Genomic DNA, 23,573 nt, shown 5'->3' on the forward strand with positions numbered 1-23,573 from the left:
TACGATTTTGATAAAATACTTATATATGAAATTTCATCAACCTAGCTGTAACGGTACTCAAGTTATCGTGTTTACACACGGACACACACACACACACACAGACATACGGACAAGATTGCAAAATTATGTTTTTCCGTATCAGTGAGGTGTAAAACGTCGAGATTTGTAAAAATCTCGATTTTTTTTTTGCACGATTACAAGACTTTCTCTATACTTCGTATATACGAGAAAGTAAAAATTAATAAAAAAACGTTTTAATAACTAACCAATGGTTTTACTAACCCTGCTCTTGATTTACGCTACGACAGAGCTATTTTTAGATAACATAAGGAAGTTGCGCATAAATGTCACTAGACTTTTTAATTAACTTGTTTTTTTTTAAATGTGAGGAAAACGTTTGTCAAAATATTTTTTAGTTGTTAGAGATCATTTTAACTTTCTCGTATACGGAGAATAGAGAAAGATGTTTAGTTGGTATACAATCAATTAATTTATGATCAGTTGATTCGAAAGATGTTTAGTTGGTATAAAATCAATGCATTCAGTTTTTTTTGAAGCCATAATCTGGACATAAATAGAATGTAAACCACAAGACACTTAAAAACCTTAGTTTTATTTTTATGATCTATGTAAAGCAAACTACAAAGTCAGAAGTTATAAGTTGGTCCTTTTGTTGAAGAAAAACAATAATCTATAGACTAATAAAAGTGAATCCGAGGTTTATATTTGAATACTTTTTTATTTGTGTGTTAGAGGAGATCAGTAGATCTATAATGTGTGTTGAATTTTGAAATAACTTCTTATGTTGAAAACAATATTGTGTTTAAAATGAACATACGATCGAAAAGTTTTTTAAAAAATGTGATTAAATTCAGAGAAATGTTCTAATTTAGAAACACACCTTTAATTATATAGAGCTACACGTTGAGAACAAATACTCTATTTTGACAATTTGGCTTCCGTTGAAAATTAGACCATCTTACCCATTAAAAGTTTAACGCGTTAAAAAGCTAATTTTCTGTCGGCTATAGCTTTATTTTTGTTAGGTTCCAACACTGTAATTATCATTTTTTCAATAGGATATGCTCTTGACAGATTTTCTAAGTATAGAATATAATGATTTTATTTCGGAGAAACCAGTTTAGAACTAAGGTTCCTTAATAACTTAGCTTTGTCGAAGAAAAATAAGGAAATAAAAATTATTTTAATTAATCAAAAACAAGTAGGCCTACAATGAACACTTGATTTTTCTTTTACATAACTATTTCAGGTCTTATATATTTCCTACAAATCTGTATTTTTTAGCAATGGAGTAAAGTAAATTAAGATATATTTTAATTAAGAACAATACTTTATGGTTAACAGAGTATATCAAATATTACAAACAGTGCCTGCACAGAAAGAGCACATTGAAATGAAAACGCACGCCAATGGTTCTATTTCTTTTTTTTTTGTCATTTGCTTTAATAATTTATTCATTTGTTATTCATATGAGGTTCGAGCTAAAATAAAGTATCATAGAAAGAAATCGATGTTTTAAAAAGACAAAAACATGTTGGATGAGGTGTGGCGTCTTTTTAGATGTTGGATCTGGCTTTTTGTGACGACGTGTGACAGTGGGGAGAGAGAGAGAATAAAAATCGTCAAACAAGCATTACGACATTAACTAAAGACACCTAAACTAAGCTATCCAAAGGAATAAGTATGGTCTAGTCGATATTAAGACGTTTCATTCAGCGATAAAACGATGTTGTGTTAAAGTAAAGCGTAACTCGTTCTAGGTTTAGAGCAAATAGATTCGTTTTAGTCACACACGTCCAAGACTTTCAAGACTAAATTGACTTCAACAATACAATATTAAACGCCATAAAAAAAACAGAGGTCGTTCAATGGAGACGTTTAAAATAACATTTATCTATTGCTAATAGAAATCAGTTTTATGATAGAAGCAGCTGGCTCCTACAACCTAGCTGTATTGATTGAAGAGTCTCTGTGTATAGGCCCAAGTGTCACTGTGTTGTGTGATACTGTGGTGTGACACATTGGTGTGTGACACTGTGGTGTGTGACAAGGTGGTGTGACACTGGTGTGACACATTGGTGTGTGACACTGTGGTGTGTGACACTGTGATGTGTGACACTGTGGTGTGTGACACTGTGATGTGTGACACATTGGTGTGTGACACTGTGGTGTGTGACACAGTGGTGTGTGACACTGTGGTGTGTGACACAGTGGTGTGTGACACTGTGGTGTGTGACAAGGTGGTGTGACACTGGTGTGACACATTGATGTGTGACACAGTAGTGTGTGACACATTGGGTGTGTGACACTGTTCATTAGCTATAGCATTATTTGAAAAATATTAAATAAATAGTCTGTAAGACATACAAAATGTATTTTTAAATTCAAATAATTTTATCATTTTGTTAAAAGAAAAACAGTTTGAAAATATTAAATTTTTTTTATTTTAAAGTGAAAGGTTGGCTTTAAAAAAAGTATAATATAAACATTTTTCTTTTCTATTTTTAGATCCAACAAACATTGGTTTGGCTGTAGGACTTGCTTTAGGATTGACTGCTCTTGTTGTCACTCTCATTGTACTGTATGTCTTTTTAAAAAAGTAAGTAGGTCTTCAACTGATTGTGCTGTATGTCGTTTTAAAAAAAGTAAGTAGGCCTTCAACTGATTGTGCTGTCTGTCTTTTTAAAAAAGTAAGTAGGTCTTCAACTGATTGCCTTGAATCCAAATATTCAAAGCTCTAGTGTATCTCTGTTGCTTAATTAAAAACCTTGACACATTTTAAAACATGTCAGCTGACGTGGGCTGAATTGGGCTGTGATGCTCCGGTACAATCCCTGTTTTGTAATGGATTCAGAATTTTATGTTAGATGGTGCCAGACTATTTAAAGCTGAGATTCATGACTTTTAACTTGCTTAATTATTATGGCCAATGGTGTAGGCTTACAACTTCAAATAACTATCACGGTTCCACAATGCTTAAAACAAAAAGCTAAAATGTTATTTACCATAACAATTTAAAAATATCTTTCACAAAAGGACCTCAGCAGAGTGTGACAATTAGAATGTTTAGAACCTCAATCCCAGATCAACACTTACAATTGGTAAACATTCATGCTTCTCTCAGCTCTGTCTTGCCCACCATCTTTCTTGGGTCGTCTTTGTTTAATAAACGACCAGATGGTAACACCAAGAATGACACACAAAACAAACACTGAGAGACCAACACTTAACCCAATAATCAGGTTCTTGTCATCTGGATAGGAGAACAATGTCAAGATGATCTCTTTTATTAGCATATATATGTATGTATATATATATATATATATATATATATATATATATATATATATATATATATATATATATATATATATATATATATATATATATATATATATATATATATATATTCAAGCTATTGCAAGATTTCCTCCACTTCTTCACCTACATAATATGTGGGATGTAATATTTACGTAAATTTTTCTTTAAAGAAGCTGTGTTTTTTTTAATTCAGGTTACAAGTTTAGCAAGTAAAAATAAAGTTATCATGAAACTGGCTCCCGGTCAAAAACCCCCTGGACATAAACCCCCTGGACATAAACCCCCCGACATAAACCCCCTGGACAAAAACCCCCTGCGACATAAACCCCCTGGACAAAAACCCCCCACGATATAAACCCCCTGGACAAAAAACCCCCGCGATATAAACCCCCTGGACAAAAACCTCCCAATTGAGGTTTATATAAGGAAAAACCAAAGATGACGAGAAACAAAATTAATATAAAAATACAAAACAAACATTAGGAAAAAACTTTTATTTTTATTATAACTTTAAAAAGACAGATTGTGAGCGATGCCTCGCAAATACTCAATAATGGTGGACTCATTAAAATTTTTAACAACAGTTAAAATTCGAGAGCTGCTATCAATATATGTTTTTTTCTGTTTTGGTAAACAGTGACCTGAATTAATCTGTGTACAATAAACCTCTTGGAGAGATTGTTCCTTTTTAATAAAGTCAATAAATTTCCAAATATTTGGGTGGCAACATCCCATATGCGACTGAAAACTTCTGTGCCAGCCTTCAACTGAGTTGTTTGTTTTTGGCATATGGTCTTCTGCACGTGTGTGCATGTTCCAAATGTCAAGTGGAAACATAGGTTGTCTTCGACCTCGACGTTGTGGTCTGCCAATATAGTAGTCCTCAAAGTAGTCTGCAATCGGCATTGCTTCTTGGGGGAATCGAACAGAAGAAATTGTGGTCCATCTTGTGTCATTGTATATTGTTCAGGAATGATTATATCATCAACATTCCTTGGATCAGACAGTGGGTGTTTTAGCGTTTGACGTTGACGCCTGATGTTACGCCGTATGTGTGGAATCGAGGACAGCTTGGCCTTGGCATCTTCAGTAATCGTAGTAATGGACTGAGTGATGATCTGCTGGGGTGTTGCTTCCGTTTCTTCTGCCAGTTGTTTCATCTGCTGCACTACTTTACACACTTCCAGTTGAGATGGATCTGGTCCATGCGAATGTTCATTACAATTACATCGTCCAACAAGCTGTTCACCATTAATCTTTATTTTTGCTTTGCATTCTGCCTTGTTGCGTCTTTTGGAACACTCAAATGACACAACGCCGTTCGCCAGATCTTTTTGCTTGACATAAACATAGCCTTCAAAAATCACCTTTAAATTTCCTTTATTGGATTGAACAAACTCTATTCCAGAAAATATACGATTTGTCGAGAAATAAATTTGATTTTATATTTATACCATGGTTCTGTATGCCAAGGTGGATATGAACCAAGCTTCCGCCGGTGAATCCCTCACATCTTTTGAATTGTTAAGAATGTGTTGCTTTGATCCGCACGGCTCCCACATGTGGATGACCTATATCTAAAGTGTTGTCGGTGCCCGATCTTTGATCAAATACAACTAAGGTCACTCCTTGATTTCGATTTTTTTTAGGTAGAAACTATTTATTTTCTTAGTCGTAAAAAATTAAATTAATTTAATGTAATTTTTTTTTTAATTTCTTGGTTCACATCATCGTTATTTTTTCTTTATATAAACCTCAGACCGGGGGTTATTATCCGGGGGGTTTATATCGCGGGGGGGTATTTGTCCAGGGGTTTTATGTCGCGGGGGGGTTTTGTCCAGGGGGTTTATGTCGCGGGGGGGGGTTTGTCCAGGGGGTTTATGTCGGGGGGTTTATGTCCAGGGGGTTTTTGTCCAGGGGTTTTTTGACCGGACACCCATGAAACTGTAATGAAATAAAATTCAATACCTTTGCTATTAGCCTCAACACTGAAATGCAATAAATAAAATGTATTAGTCTCTACTGGTTATATTCTTAAACTGAGTGAAAATGTTTGAATGACAAGATTCATATCTCAGGCTCCTCAAAAGTAAAGTACTAAATTTACATTGTAATTGTTTCAATTGTTTTTAAATCATGTAAAACCATTATAGGAAGTAATGTCTCTCAACCTTTTAGTTTAGGCCTTCTTATTATTTTAAAAATATTTGAATGATAGAATTTTAAAATCTGTACTGATGATATGGGACAAAATAACGTGCAAGTAAAGAACTTACGTTTGTTGGTCAGGTGACTGTCAGACCTATTGATCATGTGACTGTATATTTCATTGGTTAGAATAAAACTTACATGCACACATTTTGATCCATGCACTGCTCACTATCTCTACAAGGCTGAAGTTTTCTTTTGATTTCACAAAGGTTATCATTGTGATGAACTTTCAAGGTAGAAAAGACAAATTAATTCGTTAAATGTGTTCAATATTGTTAACTTTTTAAAAATTAACTAACAACAAATATTTGATAAACAAGATTATTTATCAATAAAGTAAAAGAAATCCAAATTTTTAGAATATGTGTTCTTTAAAAACAAAAAACTTAGGACTATAACTAACCCTGACCTTGAATTATTCAGTGCAGATCTGACCTTGAATTATTCAGTGCAGATCTGACCTTGAATTATTCAGTGCAGATCTGACCTTGAATTATTCAGTGCAGATCTGACCTTGAATTATTCAGTTCAGATCTGACCTTGAATTATTCAGTGCAGGTCTGACCTTGAATTATTCAGTGCAGCTCTGACCTTGATTATTCAGTGGAGCTCTGACCTTGAATTATTCAGTGCAGCTCTGACCTTGAATTATCCAGTGCAGGTCTGACCTTGAATTATTCAGTCAGATCTGACTGATGTGGAGAAGGAGAGTCACTGAATGACTCACCAGTGGCCACTCATTTCACTCAGATCACGGCGACAGATAAACCAACAGCAGACGTCAAGACAAATAACTCACCTAGACACGTGACCTGGCACCTGTACCGTGACGGCTAGAACTGCTCACCTGAAGCTAGTCCCCAAGTCCCAAGATTCATTGTCCTACTTCATTCAACTTTAATGATGTGGGGTGAAGTGTGGCGAAGACATACACTACTTCATTCAACTTTAATGATGTGGGGTGAAGTGTGGCGAAGACATACACATGTTGTACACAGAAATTCTTTTGTTGATGTATATGTTTGTTAAAGCAAAAAGTAAACGAACCACGGTGTTGTTAGACGAGGTTGTTGGTCTACTCCCCTAGATCAAACTCTAAAAAGTATCTTCTATTATATTAATTATACAAAGATATATCAACTATGAGCTTAGCATATTCAAACGGCCGGACACTCACAGAAAACGGGCTGATTACGTCACTAACAATCACCAACAATCACCAACAATCACCAACAATCACCAACAATCACCAACAATCACCAACAATCACCAACAATCACCAACAATCACCAAGAATCACCAAGAATCACCAACAATCACCAACAATCACCAACAATCACCAACAATCACAAAGAATCACCAACAATCACCAACAATCACCAACAATCACCAACAATCATCAACAATCACCAACAATCACCAACAATCACCAACAATCACCAACAATCACCAACAATCACAATCACCAACAATCACCAACAATCACCAACGTAAGCCACCGAGAGCCGGATCAAACGAGAGACCTAAGTTCGAAACAAACTTTGATTAAACTCGGTTACATCACATCTTCAAGCCTCTTGTTTTATGCTTTTGTTGTGTTCAACAATGTAAATTAGCTTTGTTGGATGTCATACATTTTTAACCAGGCTACATTAATCACCGTCTCACGTGACACAGCTGTCCAATCATATTCGAGCTTTTGTCGATTGTTATGCTAATTCTATTCACATTTTAACCTGCGATTTTGAACTGCATCATTATGTTGTGAACCTCAAATGTCAGACCGGTTCAAAAAAAATTTGAGCTGTTTAAATTGTTTAGCTTGCCGCTAGTTGAATACTTTTTAATTTTCTTTTAATTTGGCGTGCTTGATTAGCCTTTGAAGATTCCAGGTTAATATTTTTTATACCATCAACCGCTAGCTTGCTACTATAGTGGGATCTAAAATAGTTTCTACGCCCCTAGATGTTAAGGCGGCCAGTGATTTTTATAGAGTTTAAAAAAAAGATGCTTCAAATAATTGTTTCTCTTCTACATTTTCTGTTCGTCTGTTCAGGTAAGTCTACTTGGTGAGTAAAAAAGTTAAATACATACTTTAAAATATTTCAATTTGTTAAAGAATGCGACGGCGTGGTCGGATGGTAAATATAGTGACGTGTTCGAATCCAGGGTAGGTGTCAGTAGAACGTAACTCAGTCAGCACACACGGCTACCCTACCCGATCACACACGGCTACCCGACTCGGGCCACACGGCTACCCGACCCAGGCCACACGGCTACCCGTCGCAGGCCACACGGCTACCCGACTCGGGCAACACGGCTACCCGACCCCACACGGCTACCCGACCCCACACGGCTACCCGACCCCACACGGCTACCCGACCCCACATGGCTACCCGACACAGCCCACACGGCTACCCGACCCCACACGGCTACCCGACCCCACACGGCTACCCGACGCAGGCCACACGGCTACCCGACCCAGGCCACACGGCTACCCGACCCCACACGGCTACCCGACCCCACACGGCTACCCGACCCCACACGGCTACCCGACTCGGGCCACACGGCTACCCGACAAGGCCACACGGCTACCCGACCCCACACGGCTACCCGACCCCACACGGCTACCCGACCCCACACGGCTACCCGACCCCACATGGCTACCCGACACAGCCCACACGGCTACCCGACCCCACACGGCTACCCGACCCCACACGGCTACCCGACGCAGGCCACACGGCTACCCGACCCAGGCCACACGGCTACCCGACCCCACACGGCTACCCGACCCCACACGGCTACCCGACCCCACACGGCTACCCGACTCGGGCCACACGGCTACCCGACAAGGCCACACGGCTACCCGACCCAGGCCACACGGCTACCCGACCCCACACGGCTACCCGACCCCACACGGCTACCCGACCCTACACGGCTACCCGACCCAGGCCACACGGCTACCCGACCCAGGCCACACGGCTACCCGGCCCCACACGGCTACCCGACCCAGGCCACACGGCTACCCGACCCAGGCCACACGACTACCCGACCCGACCCCACACGGCTACCCGACCCAGGCCACACGGCTACCCGACCCCACACGGCTACCCGACCCCACACGGCTACCCGACCCAGGCCACACGGCTACCCGACCCAGGCCACACGACTACCCGACCCGACCCCACACGGCTACCCGACCCAGGCCACACGGCTACCCGACCCCACACGGCTACCCGACCCCACACGGCTACCCGACCCAGGCCACACGGCTACCCGACCCAGGCCACACGGCTACACGACCCAGGCCACACGGCTACCCGACCCAGGCCACACGGCTACCCGACCCTACACGGCTACCCGACCCAGGCCACACGGCTACCCGACCCAGGCCACACGGCTACCCGACCCCACACGGCTACCCGACCCCACACGGCTACCCGACCCCACACGGCTACCCGACCCAGGCCACACGGCTACCCGACCCAGGCCACACGGCTACCCGACCCAGGCCACACGGCTACCCGACCCAGGCCACACGGCTACCAGACCCAGGCCACACGGCTACCCGACCCCACACGGCTACCCGACCCCACACGGCTACCCGACCCAGGCCACACGGCTACCCGACCCCACACGGCTACCCGACCCAGGCCACACGGCTACCCGACCCAGGCCACACGGCTACCCGACCCCACACGGCTACCCGACCCAGGCCACACGGCTACCCGACCCAGGCCACACGGCTACCCGACCCAGGCCACACGGCTACCCGACCCAGGCCACACGGCTACCCGACCCAGGCCACACGGCTACCCGACCCAGGCCACACGGCTACCCGACCCAGGCCACACGGCTGCCCGACCCAGGCCACACGGCTACCCGACCCCACACGGCTACCCGACCCCACACGGCTACCCGACCCAGGCCACACGGCTACCCGACCCCACACGGCTACCCGACCCAGGCCACACGGCTACCCGACCCAGGCCACACGGCTACCCGACCCCACACGGCTACCCGACCCAGGCCACACGGCTACCCGACCCAGGCCACACGGCTACCCGACCCAGGCCACACGGCTACCCGACCCAGGCCACACGGCTACCCGACCCAGGCCACACGGCTACCCGACCCAGGCCACACGGCTACCCGACCCAGGCCACACGGCTGCCCGACCCAGGCCACACGGCTACCCGACCCCACACGGCTACCCGACCCAGGCCACACGGCTACCCGACCCAGGCCACACGGCTACCCGGCCCCACACGGCTACCCGACCCAGGCCACACGGCTACACGACCCCACACGGCTACCCGACCCAGGCCACACGGCTACACGACCCCACACGGCTACCCGACACAGGCCACACGGCTACACGACCCCACACGGCTACCCGACCCCACACGGCTAGCCCGACCCAGGCCACACGGCTACCCGGCCCCACACGGCTACCCGACCCCACACGGCTACCCGACCCAGGCCACACGGCTACCCGACCCCACACGGCTACCCGACCCAGGCCACACGGCCACACGGCTACACGACCCCACACGGCTACCCGACCCCACACGGCTACCCGACCCAGGCCACACGGCTACCCGACCCCACACGGCTACCCGACCCAGGCCACACGGCTACACGACCCCACACGGCTACCCGACCCCACACGGCTACCCGACCCCACACGGCTACCCGACCCAGGCCACACGGCTACCCGACCCAGGCCTACGGCTACCCGACCCAGGCCACACTGCTACACGACCCCACACGGCTACCCGACCCCACACGGCTACCCGACCCAGGCCACACGGCAACCCGAACCCACACGGCTACCCGACCCCACACGGCTACCCGACCCAGGCCACACGGCTACCCGACCCCACACGGCTACCCGACCCAGGCCACACGGCTACCCGACCCAGGCCACACGGCTACCCGACCCCACACGGCTACCCGACCCAGGCCACACGGCTACCCGACCCAGGCCACACGACTACCCGACCCGACCCCACACGGCTACCCGACCCAGGCCACACGGCTACCCGACCCCACACGGCTACCCGACCCAGGCCACACGGCTATCCGAACCCACACGGCTACCCGACCCCACACGGCTACCCGACCAAGGCCACACGGCTACCCGACCCAGGCCACACGGCTACCCGACCCAGGCCACACGGCTACCCGACCCAGGCCACACGGCTACCCGACCCAGGCCACACGGCTACCCGACCCAGGCCACACGGCTACCCGACCCAGGCCACACGGCTACCCGACCCAGGCCACACGGCTACCCGACCCCACACGGCTACCCGACCCCACACGGCTACCCGACCCCACACGGCTACCCGACCCAGGCCACACGGCTACACGACCCCACACGGCTACCCGACCCCACACGGCTACCCGACCCCACACGGCTACCCGACCCAGGCCACACGGCTACCCGACCCAGGCCTACGGCTACCCGACCCAGGCCACACTGCTACACGACCCCACACGGCTACCCGACCCCACACGGCTACCCGACCCAGGCCACACGGCTAACCGACCCCACACGGCTACCCGACCCAGGCCTACGGCTACCCGACCCAGGCCACACTGCTACACGACCCCACACGGCTACCCGACCCCACACGGCTACCCGACCCAGGCCACACTGCTACACGACCCCACACGGCTACCCGACCCCACACGGCTACCCGACCCAGGCCACACGGCTACCCGACCCAGGCCACACGGCTACCCGACCCAGGCCACACGGCTACCCGAATTCACACGGCTACCCGACCCAGGCCACACGGCTACCCGACCCCACACGGCTACCCGACCCAGGCCACACGGCTACCCGACCCAGGCCACACGGCTACCCGACCCAGGCCACACGGCTACCCGACCCCACACGGCTACCCGACCCAGGCCACACGGCTACCCGACCCAGGCCACACGGCTACCCGACCCAGGCCACACTGCTACACGACCCCACACGGCTACCCGACCCCACACGGCTACCCGACCCAGGCCACACGGCTACCCGACCCAGGCCACACTGCTACACGACCCCACACGGCTACCCGACCCCACACGGCTACCCGACCCAGGCCACACGGCTACCCGACCCCACACGGCTACCCGACCCAGGCCACACGGCTACCCGACCCAGGCCACACGGCTACCCGACCCCACACGGCTACCCGACCCAGGCCACACGGCTACCCGACCCCACACGGCTACCCGACCCCACACGGCTACCCGACCCCACACGGCTACCCGACCCCACACGGCTACCCGACCCCACACGGCTACCCGACCCCACACGGCTACCCGACCCAGGCCACACGGCTACCCGACCCAGGCCACACGGCTACCCGACCCAGGCCACACGGCTACCCGACCCAGGCCACACGGCTACACGACCCCACACGGCTACCCGACCCCACACGGCTACCCGACCCAGGCCACACGGCTACACGACCCCACACGGCTACCCGACCCCACACGGCTACCCGACCCAGGCCACACGGCTACCCGACCCAGGCCACACGGCTACCCGAACCAGGCCACACGGCTACCCGACCCAGGCCACACGGCTACCCGACCCCACACGGCTACCCGACCCAGGCCACACGGCTACCCGACCCAGGCCACACGGCTACCCGACCCAGGCCACACGGCTACCCGACCCCACACGGCTACCCGACCCAGGCCACACGGCTACCCGACCCAGGCCACACGGCTACCCGACCCTACACGGCTACCCGACCCAGGGCACACGGCTACCCGACCCCACACGGCTACCCGACCCAGGCCACACGGCTACCCGACCCAGGCCACACGGCTACCCGACCCTACACGGCTACCCGACCCCACACGGCTACCCGACCCCACACGGCTACCCGACCCCACACGGCTACCCGACCCAGGCCACACGGCTACCCGACCCCACACGGCTACCCGACCCAGGCCACACGGCTACCCGACCCAGGCCACACGGCTACCCGACCCCACACGGCTACCCGACACAGGCCACACGGCTACCCGACCCAGGCCACACGGCTACCCGACCCAGGCCACACGGCTACCCGACCCAGGCCACACGGCTACCCGACCCAGGCCACACGGCTACCCGACCCAGGCCACACGGCTACCCGACCCAGGCCACACGGCTGCCCGACCCAGGCCACACGGCTACCCGACCCCACACGGCTACCCGACCCAGGCCACACGGCTACCCGACCCAGGCCACACGGCTACCCGGCCCCACACGGCTACCCGACCCAGGCCACACGGCTACACGACCCCACACGGCTACCCGACCCAGGCCACACGGCTACACGACCCCACACGGCTACCCGACACAGGCCACACGGCTACACGACCCCACACGGCTACCCGACCCCACACGGCTAGCCCGACCCAGGCCACACGGCTACCCGGCCCCACACGGCTACCCGACCCCACACGGCTACCCGACCCAGGCCACACGGCTACCCGACCCCACACGGCTACCCGACCCAGGCCACACGGCCACACGGCTACACGACCCCACACGGCTACCCGACCCCACACGGCTACCCGACCCAGGCCACACGGCTACCCGACCCCACACGGCTACCCGACCCAGGCCACACGGCTACACGACCCCACACGGCTACCCGACCCCACACGGCTACCCGACCCCACACGGCTACCCGACCCAGGCCACACGGCTACCCGACCCAGGCCTACGGCTACCCGACCCAGGCCACACTGCTACACGACCCCACACGGCTACCCGACCCCACACGGCTACCCGACCCAGGCCACACGGCAACCCGAACCCACACGGCTACCCGACCCCACACGGCTACCCGACCCAGGCCACACGGCTACCCGACCCCACACGGCTACCCGACCCAGGCCACACGGCTACCCGACCCAGGCCACACGGCTACCCGACCCCACACGGCTACCCGACCCAGGCCACACGGCTACCCGACCCAGGCCACACGACTACCCGACCCGACCCCACACGGCTACCCGACCCAGGCCACACGGCTACCCGACCCCACACGGCTACCCGACCCAGGCCACACGGCTATCCGAACCCACACGGCTACCCGACCCCACACGGCTACCCGACCAAGGCCACACGGCTACCCGACCCAGGCCACACGGCTACCCGACCCAGGCCACACGGCTACCCGACCCAGGCCACACGGCTACCCGACCCAGGCCACACGGCTACCCGACCCAGGCCACACGGCTACCCGACCCAGGCCACACGGCTACCCGACCCAGGCCACACGGCTACCCGACCCCACACGGCTACCCGACCCCACACGGCTACCCGACCCCACACGGCTACCCGACCCAGGCCACACGGCTACACGACCCCACACGGCTACCCGACCCCACACGGCTACCCGACCCCACACGGCTACCCGACCCAGGCCACACGGCTACCCGACCCAGGCCTACGGCTACCCGACCCAGGCCACACTGCTACACGACCCCACACGGCTACCCGACCCCACACGGCTACCCGACCCAGGCCACACGGCTAACCGACCCCACACGGCTACCCGACCCAGGCCTACGGCTACCCGACCCAGGCCACACTGCTACACGACCCCACACGGCTACCCGACCCCACACGGCTACCCGACCCAGGCCACACTGCTACACGACCCCACACGGCTACCCGACCCCACACGGCTACCCGACCCAGGCCACACGGCTACCCGACCCAGGCCACACGGCTACCCGACCCAGGCCACACGGCTACCCGAATTCACACGGCTACCCGACCCAGGCCACACGGCTACCCGACCCCACACGGCTACCCGACCCAGGCCACACGGCTACCCGACCCAGGCCACACGGCTACCCGACCCAGGCCACACGGCTACCCGACCCCACACGGCTACCCGACCCAGGCCACACGGCTACCCGACCCAGGCCACACGGCTACCCGACCCAGGCCACACTGCTACACGACCCCACACGGCTACCCGACCCCACACGGCTACCCGACCCAGGCCACACGGCTACCCGACCCAGGCCACACTGCTACACGACCCCACACGGCTACCCGACCCCACACGGCTACCCGACCCAGGCCACACGGCTACCCGACCCCACACGGCTACCCGACCCAGGCCACACGGCTACCCGACCCAGGCCACACGGCTACCCGACCCCACACGGCTACCCGACCCAGGCCACACGGCTACCCGACCCCACACGGCTACCCGACCCCACACGGCTACCCGACCCCACACGGCTACCCGACCCCACACGGCTACCCGACCCCACACGGCTACCCGACCCCACACGGCTACCCGACCCAGGCCACACGGCTACCCGACCCAGGCCACACGGCTACCCGACCCAGGCCACACGGCTACCCGACCCAGGCCACACGGCTACACGACCCCACACGGCTACCCGACCCCACACGGCTACCCGACCCAGGCCACACGGCTACACGACCCCACACGGCTACCCGACCCCACACGGCTACCCGACCCAGGCCACACGGCTACCCGACCCAGGCCACACGGCTACCCGAACCAGGCCACACGGCTACCCGACCCAGGCCACACGGCTACCCGACCCCACACGGCTACCCGACCCAGGCCACACGGCTACCCGACCCAGGCCACACGGCTACCCGACCCAGGCCACACGGCTACCCGACCCCACACGGCTACCCGACCCAGGCCACACGGCTACCCGACCCAGGCCACACGGCTACCCGACCCTACACGGCTACCCGACCCAGGGCACACGGCTACCCGACCCCACACGGCTACCCGACCCAGGCCACACGGCTACCCGACCCAGGCCACACGGCTACCCGACCCTACACGGCTACCCGACCCCACACGGCTACCCGACCCCACACGGCTACCCGACCCAGGCCACACGGCTACCCGACCCAGGCCACACGGCTACCCGACCCCACACGGCTACCCGACCCCACACGGCTACCCGACCCCACACGGCTACCCGACCCAGGCCACACGGCTACCCGACTCAGGCCACACGGCTACCCGACCCCACACGGCTACCCGACCCAGGCCACACGGCTACCCGACTCAGGCCACACGGCTACCCGACCCCACACGGCTACCCGACCCCACACGGCTACCCGACCCAGGCCACACGGCTACCCGACCCAGCCCACACGGCTACCCGACCCCACACGGCTACCCGACCCCACACGGCTACCCGACCCCACACGGCTACCCGACCCAGGCCACACGGCTACCCGACCCCACACGGCTACCCGACCCCACACGGCTACCCGACCCAGGCCACACGGCTACCCGACTCAGGCCACACGGCTACCCGACCCCACACGGCTACCCGACCCAGGCCACACGGCTACCCGACTCAGGCCACACGGCTACCCGACCCAGGCCACACGGCTACCCGACTCAGGCCACACGGCTACCCGACCCCACACGGCTACCCGACCCCACACGGCTACCCGACCCAGGCCACACGGCTACCCGACCCCACACGGCTACCCGACCCCACACGGCTACCCGACCCAGGCCACACGGCTACCCGACCCAGGCCACACGGCTACCCGACCCCACACGGCTACCCGACCCCACACGGCTACCCGACCCAGGCCACACGGCTACCCGACCCAGGCCACACGGCTACCCGACCCCACACGGCTACCCGACCCCACACGGCTACCCGACCCCACACGGCTACCCGACCCCACACGGCTACCCGACTCAGATAAGTCGACTTGCCACACAATCCCATCACGTGCCCAGCTCACTGAAACAGGTGAACTCTGGTCATGACTTTGTTCCACTTAAGTCACATTAAAGTCATGACTTTGTTCCACTTAAGTCACATTAAAGTCATGACTTTGTTCCACTTAAGTCACATTAAAGTCATGACTTTGTTCCACTTAAGTCACATTAAAGTCATGACTTTGTTCCACTTAAGTCACATTAAAGTCATGACTTTGTTCCACTTAAGTCACATTAAAGTCATGACTTTGTTCAAGTCAAATTAAAGTCATGACTTTGTTCAAGTCACATTAAAGTCATGACTTTGTTCCAGTTAAGTCACATTAAAGTCTTGACTTTGTTCAAGTCACATTAAAGTCATGACTTTGTTCAAGTCACATTAAAGTCATGACTTTTTTCAAGTCACATTAAAGTCATGACTTTGTTCAAGTCACATTAAAGTCATGACTTTGTTCCAGTTAAGTCACATTAAAGTCATGACTTTGTTCAAGTCACATTAAAGTCATGACTTTGTTCAATGCACATTAAAGTCATGACTTTGTTCAAGTCACATTAAAGTCATGACTTTTTTCAAGTCACATTAAAGTCATGACTTTGTTCAAGTCACATTAAAGTCATGACTTTGTTCCAGTTAAGTCACATGAAAGTCATGACTTTGTTCAAGTCACATTAAAGTCATGACTTTGTTCAAGTCACATTAAAGTCATGACTTTGTTCAATGCACATTAAAGTCATGACTTTGTTCAAGTCACATTAAAGTCATGACTTTGTTTAAGTCACATTAAAGTCATGACCTTGTTCCCTTTAAGTCACATTAAAGTCATGACTTTGTTCCACTTAAGTCACATTAAAGTCATGACTTTGTTCAAGTCACATTAAAGTCATGACTTTGTCACAACTCCAGCAGCCTCCAGCCCCCAGACCTTGACCCTGTACAAAGTCCTGAAGAACCCGTATGTAAGGTTTGTCTCGCTGGGTGTTGACCTCACTGGGGTCAGTCACGTGACCTGTGCCAGAACCTGCTCACACAGCTACACGCAATGTTTCCAGTTCGTCTTCAACGACACACTCAACACGTGTAGTCTAGGTAAATATCAGTGGTTTCAGTTCAACGACACACACAACACCTGTAGTCTAGGTAAATATCAGTGGTTTCAGTTCAACGACACACTCAAAACGTGTAGTCTAGGTAAATATCAGTGGTTTCAGTTCAACGACACACACAACACCTGTAGTCTAGGTAAATATCAGTGGTTTCAGTTCAACTTTAATGAGACACTCACACCTGTAGTCTAGGTAAATATCAGTGGTTTCAGTTCAACGACACACTCAACACCTGTAGTCTAGGTAAATATCAGTGGTTTCAGTTCAACGACACACTCAACACCTGCAGTCTAGGTAAATATCAGTGGTTTCAGTTCAACTTTAATGAGACACTCACACCTGTAGTCTAGGTAAATATCAGTGGTTTCAGTTCAACGACACACTCAACACCTGTAGTCTAGGTAAATATCAGTGGTTTCAGTTCAACGACACACTCAACACCTGTAGTCTAGGTAAATATCAGTGGTTTCAGTTCAACGACACACACAACACCTGTAGTCTAGGTAAATATCAGTGGTTTCAGTTCAACGACACACTCAACACCTGTAGTCTAGGTAAATATCAGTGGTTTCAGTTCAACTTTAACGACACACTCAACACCTGCAGTCTAGGTAAATATCAGTGGTTTCAGTTTAACGACACACTCAACACCTGTAGTCTAGGTAAATATCAAGCGGTTTCAGTTCAACGACACACTCAACACCTGTAGTGTAGGTAAATATCAGGGGTTTCAGTTCAACCACACACTCAACACCTGCAGTCTAGGTAAATATCAGTGGTTTCAGTTCAACGACACACTCAACACCTGTAGTGTAGGTAAATATCAGGGGTTTCAGTTCAACCACACACTCAACACCTGTAGTCTAGGTAAATATCAGTGGTTTCAGTTCAACGACACACTCAACACCTGCAGTCTAGGTAAATATCAGTGGTTTCAGTTCAACTTTAATGAGACACTCACACCTGTAGTCTATGTAAATATCAGTGGTTTCAGTTCAACGACACACTCAACACCTGTAGTCTAGGTAAATATCAGTGGTTTCAGTTCAACGACACACTCAACACCTGTAGTCTTGGTAAATATCAAGTGGTTTCAGTTCAACGACACACTCAACACGTGTAGTGTAGGTAAATATCAGTGGTTTCAGTTCAACGACACACTTAACACCTGTAGTCTAGGTAAATATCAGTGGTTTCAGTTCAACGACACACTCAACACCTGTAGTCTAGGTAAATATCAGTGGTTTCAGTTCAACGACACACACAAAACCTGTAGTCTAGGTAAATATCAGTGGTTTCAGTTCAACGACACACTCAACACCTGTAGTCTAGGTAAATATCAGTGGTTTCAGTTCAACTTTAACGACACACTCAACACCTGTAGTCTAGGTAAATATCAGTGGTTTCAGTTCAACGACACACTCAACACGTGTAGTCTAGGTAAATATCAGTGGTTTCAGTTCAACGACACACTCAACACCTGTAGTCTAGGTAAATATCAGTGGTTTCAGTTCAACGACACACTCAACACCTGTAGTCTAGGTAAATATCAGTGGTTTCAGTTCAACTTTAACGTCACACTTACACCTGTAGTCTAGGTAAATATCAGTGGTTTCAGTTCAACGACACACTCACACCTGCAGTCTAGGTAAATATCAGTGGTTTCAGTTCAACTTTAACGACACAATCAACACCTGTAGTCTAGGTAAATATCAGTGGTTTCAGTTCAACGACACACTCACACCTGTAGTTTAGGTAATTATCAGTGGTTTCAGTTCAACTTTAACGACACACTCACACCTGTAGTCTAGGTAAATATCAGTGGTTTCAGTTCAACGACACACTCAACACCTGCAGTCTAGGTAAATATCAGTGGTTTCAGTTCAACTTTAACGACACACTCAACACCTGCAGTCTAGGTAAATATCAGTGGTTTCAGTTCAACTTTAACGACACACTCACACCTGTAGTCTAGGTAAATATCAGTGGTTTCAGTTCAACGACACACTCAACAGCTGTAGTCTAGGTAAATATCAGTGGTTTCAGTTCAACGACACACTCAACACATGTAGTCTAGGTACATATCAGTGGTTTCAGTTCAACCTTAACGACACACTCAATACCTGTAGTCTAGGTAAATATCAGTGGTTTCAGTTCAACGACACACACAACACTCGTAATCTTGGAACATTAGCACATTTAATCAGATTCCTGTTTTTCTACTTGTGCTACTTAACTTTAATGTCCTAAATTCACATGTCCTGTGCTCATATGTCCTCTCAACGGTTTTATTTTATATTCGATTATTCTATATCCAAATGTTCTATAACCTGTTATGTCCTATATCCAAATGTCCTATAACCTCTTATGTCCTATATCCAAATGTCCTATAAACTGTGATGTCCTATATCCAAATGTCCTACAACCTGTGATGTCCTATATCCAAATGTCCTACAACCTGTGATGTCCTATATCCAAATGTCCTACAACCTGTGATGTCCTATATCCAAATGTCCTACAACCTGTGATGTCCTATATCTAAATGTCCTACAATCTGTTGAAGGGTCCTGGCCGATGCCGACCTTGACCCCCATCAGCCACATCTCCACATTCACAACCACACAGTTATGTAACCCAGCGACAAACTTCACCTACATGCAGAACGGAAGTGCCAGTGTTTGTGTACGGTTATCCACAGAGGTCATGAACTACACAAGTGCCAGGAAAGCCTGCCAGGGTGATCTTTTTTATTTTTAGAAGCAATTAATTAAAATATGAATCAAGGTCACGCCAACCATACAACGTCGATGTTATTTTACTTTCTCGTACAAAGTTTATAGAGGAATTATTGTAATCGTGCACAAAAATCACGTGCAATTTTCAGTTTTCATCGTTTTACAGTACTTCATCATATACGGATTATAGGGGACTTATTTTAATCGGGGAAAAATTATAAATACAGTTTTATCAAAATTTCGACGTTTTATAGGTAATCACGTCGAAAATACTGGGTTTTACAATTCAGTCCGTGTGTCTGTGTGGATGTATGTATGAATTTTATATATATATATATATATATATATATATATATATATATATATATATATATATATATATATATATATATATATATATATATATATATATATATATTTATATATATATAGGGTTAGGGTTATATATATATATATATATATATATATATATATATATATATATATATATATATAAGTATTATATCAAAGTTGCAGTTATGTAACACATTTTTAGCGATTTCAGGTAACCGGAAGTAAAACTTATTCTACTTTTGATTTTTTAAACACAAACCCAAACACGAACACTAACGCAAACCCAAACACAAACACAAAGAAAACACAAACGCAAGCAAAAAAGTAAACACAAACACAAAAATAATAGAAACACTAATGCCAACCTAAACGCAAACAATAACTCAAAAAAATGCAAATAACACAAACATAAACAAAAACTTTAATGCAAACATGAACGCAAAGTGCTCACAGTCTGTCGCGAGGCGACACACGCACCTTGCTGGGGCGCTTACAGAACCGCTTGATTCAATTAAGTAAACGACTTTAGTACCCCAACTTATTCATAGTCATTTGTACTCACCTAATCGAATGTAGGCGCCGTAGCTAACGCGGGAAGGCCCGTGGCGCCAAATAACACCCTGTCGGGGCGCCGGAGGATGCCAGGATTCGATTCAGTTAAATACTGTAGTAGCCTTTCTTATTCATAGACTATACGAAATAATGCACCATAGCGCTCACATGATAGCCCAGGGCGCCGAATCGAACCCTGCCTGGGCGCTGTTTTGTAAAGAATGTTTTAATGACACGTCTAAAATATTGTAACATTACAATAAGATGGCCATGATTGAGCTATTGTGATAGATTACATTTTTGTGTAAGGCGAAAAAACCTAATAAACAAAAGATTGTAACTTGTGATAGATTAAATATTTGTGTAAGGCGAAAAACAAATAAACAAAAGATTTTAACTTGTTTACTGGCCTCGTGTCCCCAGAATATGGTGGCAATCTTTACACGATGAAAACTCAGGAGAAAATCAACATCTTCAAGAAACTTGCCGACGCTGGTAACTACCAAATCTGGCTGGGTTTGGATGATTTAGAAACTGAAGATGTTTTCAAATGGGTGGACGATGGCTCTGTGCTCAACAGTAGCTGGAGAGACGTGCTGTTTCCTGTCATTAGTGAGTACACATAGATTTACTGCAATCAAAAACAAAATCTTAAACCTTATTTTCAACAATGTGTCCCTAAGCTTAAATGGGTAAAATCATTATTGTTGAAGGAAGTTAATCTATGCGAAGATGTCTACCTTAAATAAAATTTACAAATTTAGCAGTGCAGTGGTTTACTTGTTAGTTTTAAAAACCTATATGATAGAATTATCCTAAAATTCATTCATGTATTTCCAGAACCCGACAACGCCTTCACTGGGGAAGACTGCATCAGCTACAATTATTTTTTTTCTAAATCTTTGAATGACGGCGATTGTTCGCTTCTCATGAATTTTATGTGTGAGATGGTGATGTTTACTGCTTAAAATAGAAACATAGACACACAGACACACAGACTCACATACTCACATACACACAGTTGTATTTTACTCTATAACTCGCTAAAAACATATTGTCAGCTAGCACACATGTGTTTCATTTTATCCACTACTTTTTTGGTTTACTTTACAAAAGATTGATGACTTTGTCGAACCGTATTAAAAACATGTGCAATAACCTAAGAGGATCAAATCCTGGCTGGAAGGTGAGACTGTAAACACCAACGATCAAAAATGTGTAACAGAAAACAATGATTGCTTTAAATAGAAACAGCTTTTGTTGTTTTCGTGTGTGGGTTTGCTCGTGCAATGTAAACAAGAAAAAAACAAACAAACAAAACCTCACCCAGCTAAGCTAATACCAAAAACATCACTTGTAACTTTCAACATCCATTAAAACGACAGTAATTCCCATAATATTTGTTCACATACTGCCACACACTTCTACATAATAAACACATACAACTAACTACATTGAGAAAATGAGGGTAACAAATATTGCATTACTATGTGAACAGTAGCAGCTTGTCTTAATATTGTTGCTACTAGCAGCAAAAGAGTTGTCCACAAAAAGATTTTGTTAGCAATTAAAATTTCGATTATTGTGTTGGGAAAAACGTGTCTGCATTTTTATTACAAGCTTTTATTTAGTTAGCAACGTATGTTTGTTTGTTTGTGGGTTTGTGGCAAATCTTGTAACCCAATTTTGACCCAGCTCTAATGAAGAGATTTAGTTCAAACGTTCCACTTCAATGACAATACAAGAATTTCCACTTTTTAAAATTTAATTAAATGTTTAATTAGTCATCAAACATTAATGAAAAGTTCTTGAAATAAAAGAGATTTAACAAAATTAAATTACTCGATAAATTACTACATAACATTTTGGTGAGCTGTGGTTCATGAGAATGTTTACAATCTAGAGCATTCGGTCTAGTGAAGGCTATTAGGGAGAGATAGTTTTTAAATGATTTGAAACTTAGGGAGATTTAGAAAGATTAAGAACTATCTATCGTCTATCAGCTTGCTGTTGTCTGTAAATTGTGGTCACGGACGGCTGTTTTTTAGGGGCAGAGAATCGTCTTTCAGATATGGCGAGGGACTGATTGTGTTTAATGTAAGCGTTTTTGGTCGTGTGACTTCATAGCACGTAACGTGACAGTAGCTACCGGCTAGCACGTGACGTGACAGTAGCTACCGGCTGGCACGTGACGTGACAGTAGCTAGCGGCTAGCACGTGACACCTGTGTAGCCTCATGCTGCCAAGACTGGCATCTCACACACGAACCCCTTCAACAAATCACATTTGTCGTCGTTGAGAGGTTTGTAGACCATGTTGTAGTTGACGCAGTTTTCACGTCCACCGGCGTTATCCGGCATCGCTGAGGAAGTTGTATCCGTTTTTTATTACATCATATTAATACCATCACAACTATAACATTACTCTCATAACATCATAACTGTAACATCACATTAATAACATCAAAACTATAACATTACTATCATAAAATCATAACTGTAACATTACTCTCATAACATCATAACTGTAACAT

At 48.9% G+C, this 23,573-nt stretch overlaps 2 protein-coding genes across 2 annotated transcripts; one reads left to right on the forward strand and one right to left on the reverse strand.

The window, feature by feature from the left end:
• Positions 1-2,809: 2,809 nt before the first annotated feature.
• Positions 2,810-6,431, reverse strand: LOC131937099 (uncharacterized). Its single transcript, XM_059294293.1, has 5 exons — positions 6,401-6,431; positions 5,692-5,779; positions 5,311-5,330; positions 3,118-3,274; positions 2,810-2,855 (listed from the first exon to the last, which is right to left on the reverse strand). The coding sequence occupies exons 1-5, from the start codon at positions 6,429-6,431 to the stop codon at positions 2,810-2,812; spliced, it is 342 nt and encodes a 113-aa protein (XP_059150276.1).
• A 10,906-nt stretch (positions 6,432-17,337) lies between these two features.
• On the forward strand, positions 17,338-22,008 carry LOC131937100 (CD209 antigen-like protein 2). Its single transcript, XM_059294294.1, has 4 exons — positions 17,338-17,403; positions 19,984-20,157; positions 21,464-21,652; positions 21,881-22,008. The coding sequence occupies exons 2-4, from the start codon at positions 19,995-19,997 to the stop codon at positions 22,006-22,008; spliced, it is 480 nt and encodes a 159-aa protein (XP_059150277.1). The 5' UTR covers positions 17,338-17,403; positions 19,984-19,994.
• Positions 22,009-23,573: the final 1,565 nt, after the last annotated feature.

This window comes from Physella acuta, unplaced genomic scaffold, assembly GCF_028476545.2.
Source record: "Physella acuta isolate Inbredline_101_S28 unplaced genomic scaffold, ASM2847654v3 ptg000200l, whole genome shotgun sequence".
NCBI lineage: Eukaryota > Metazoa > Mollusca > Gastropoda > Physidae > Physella > Physella acuta.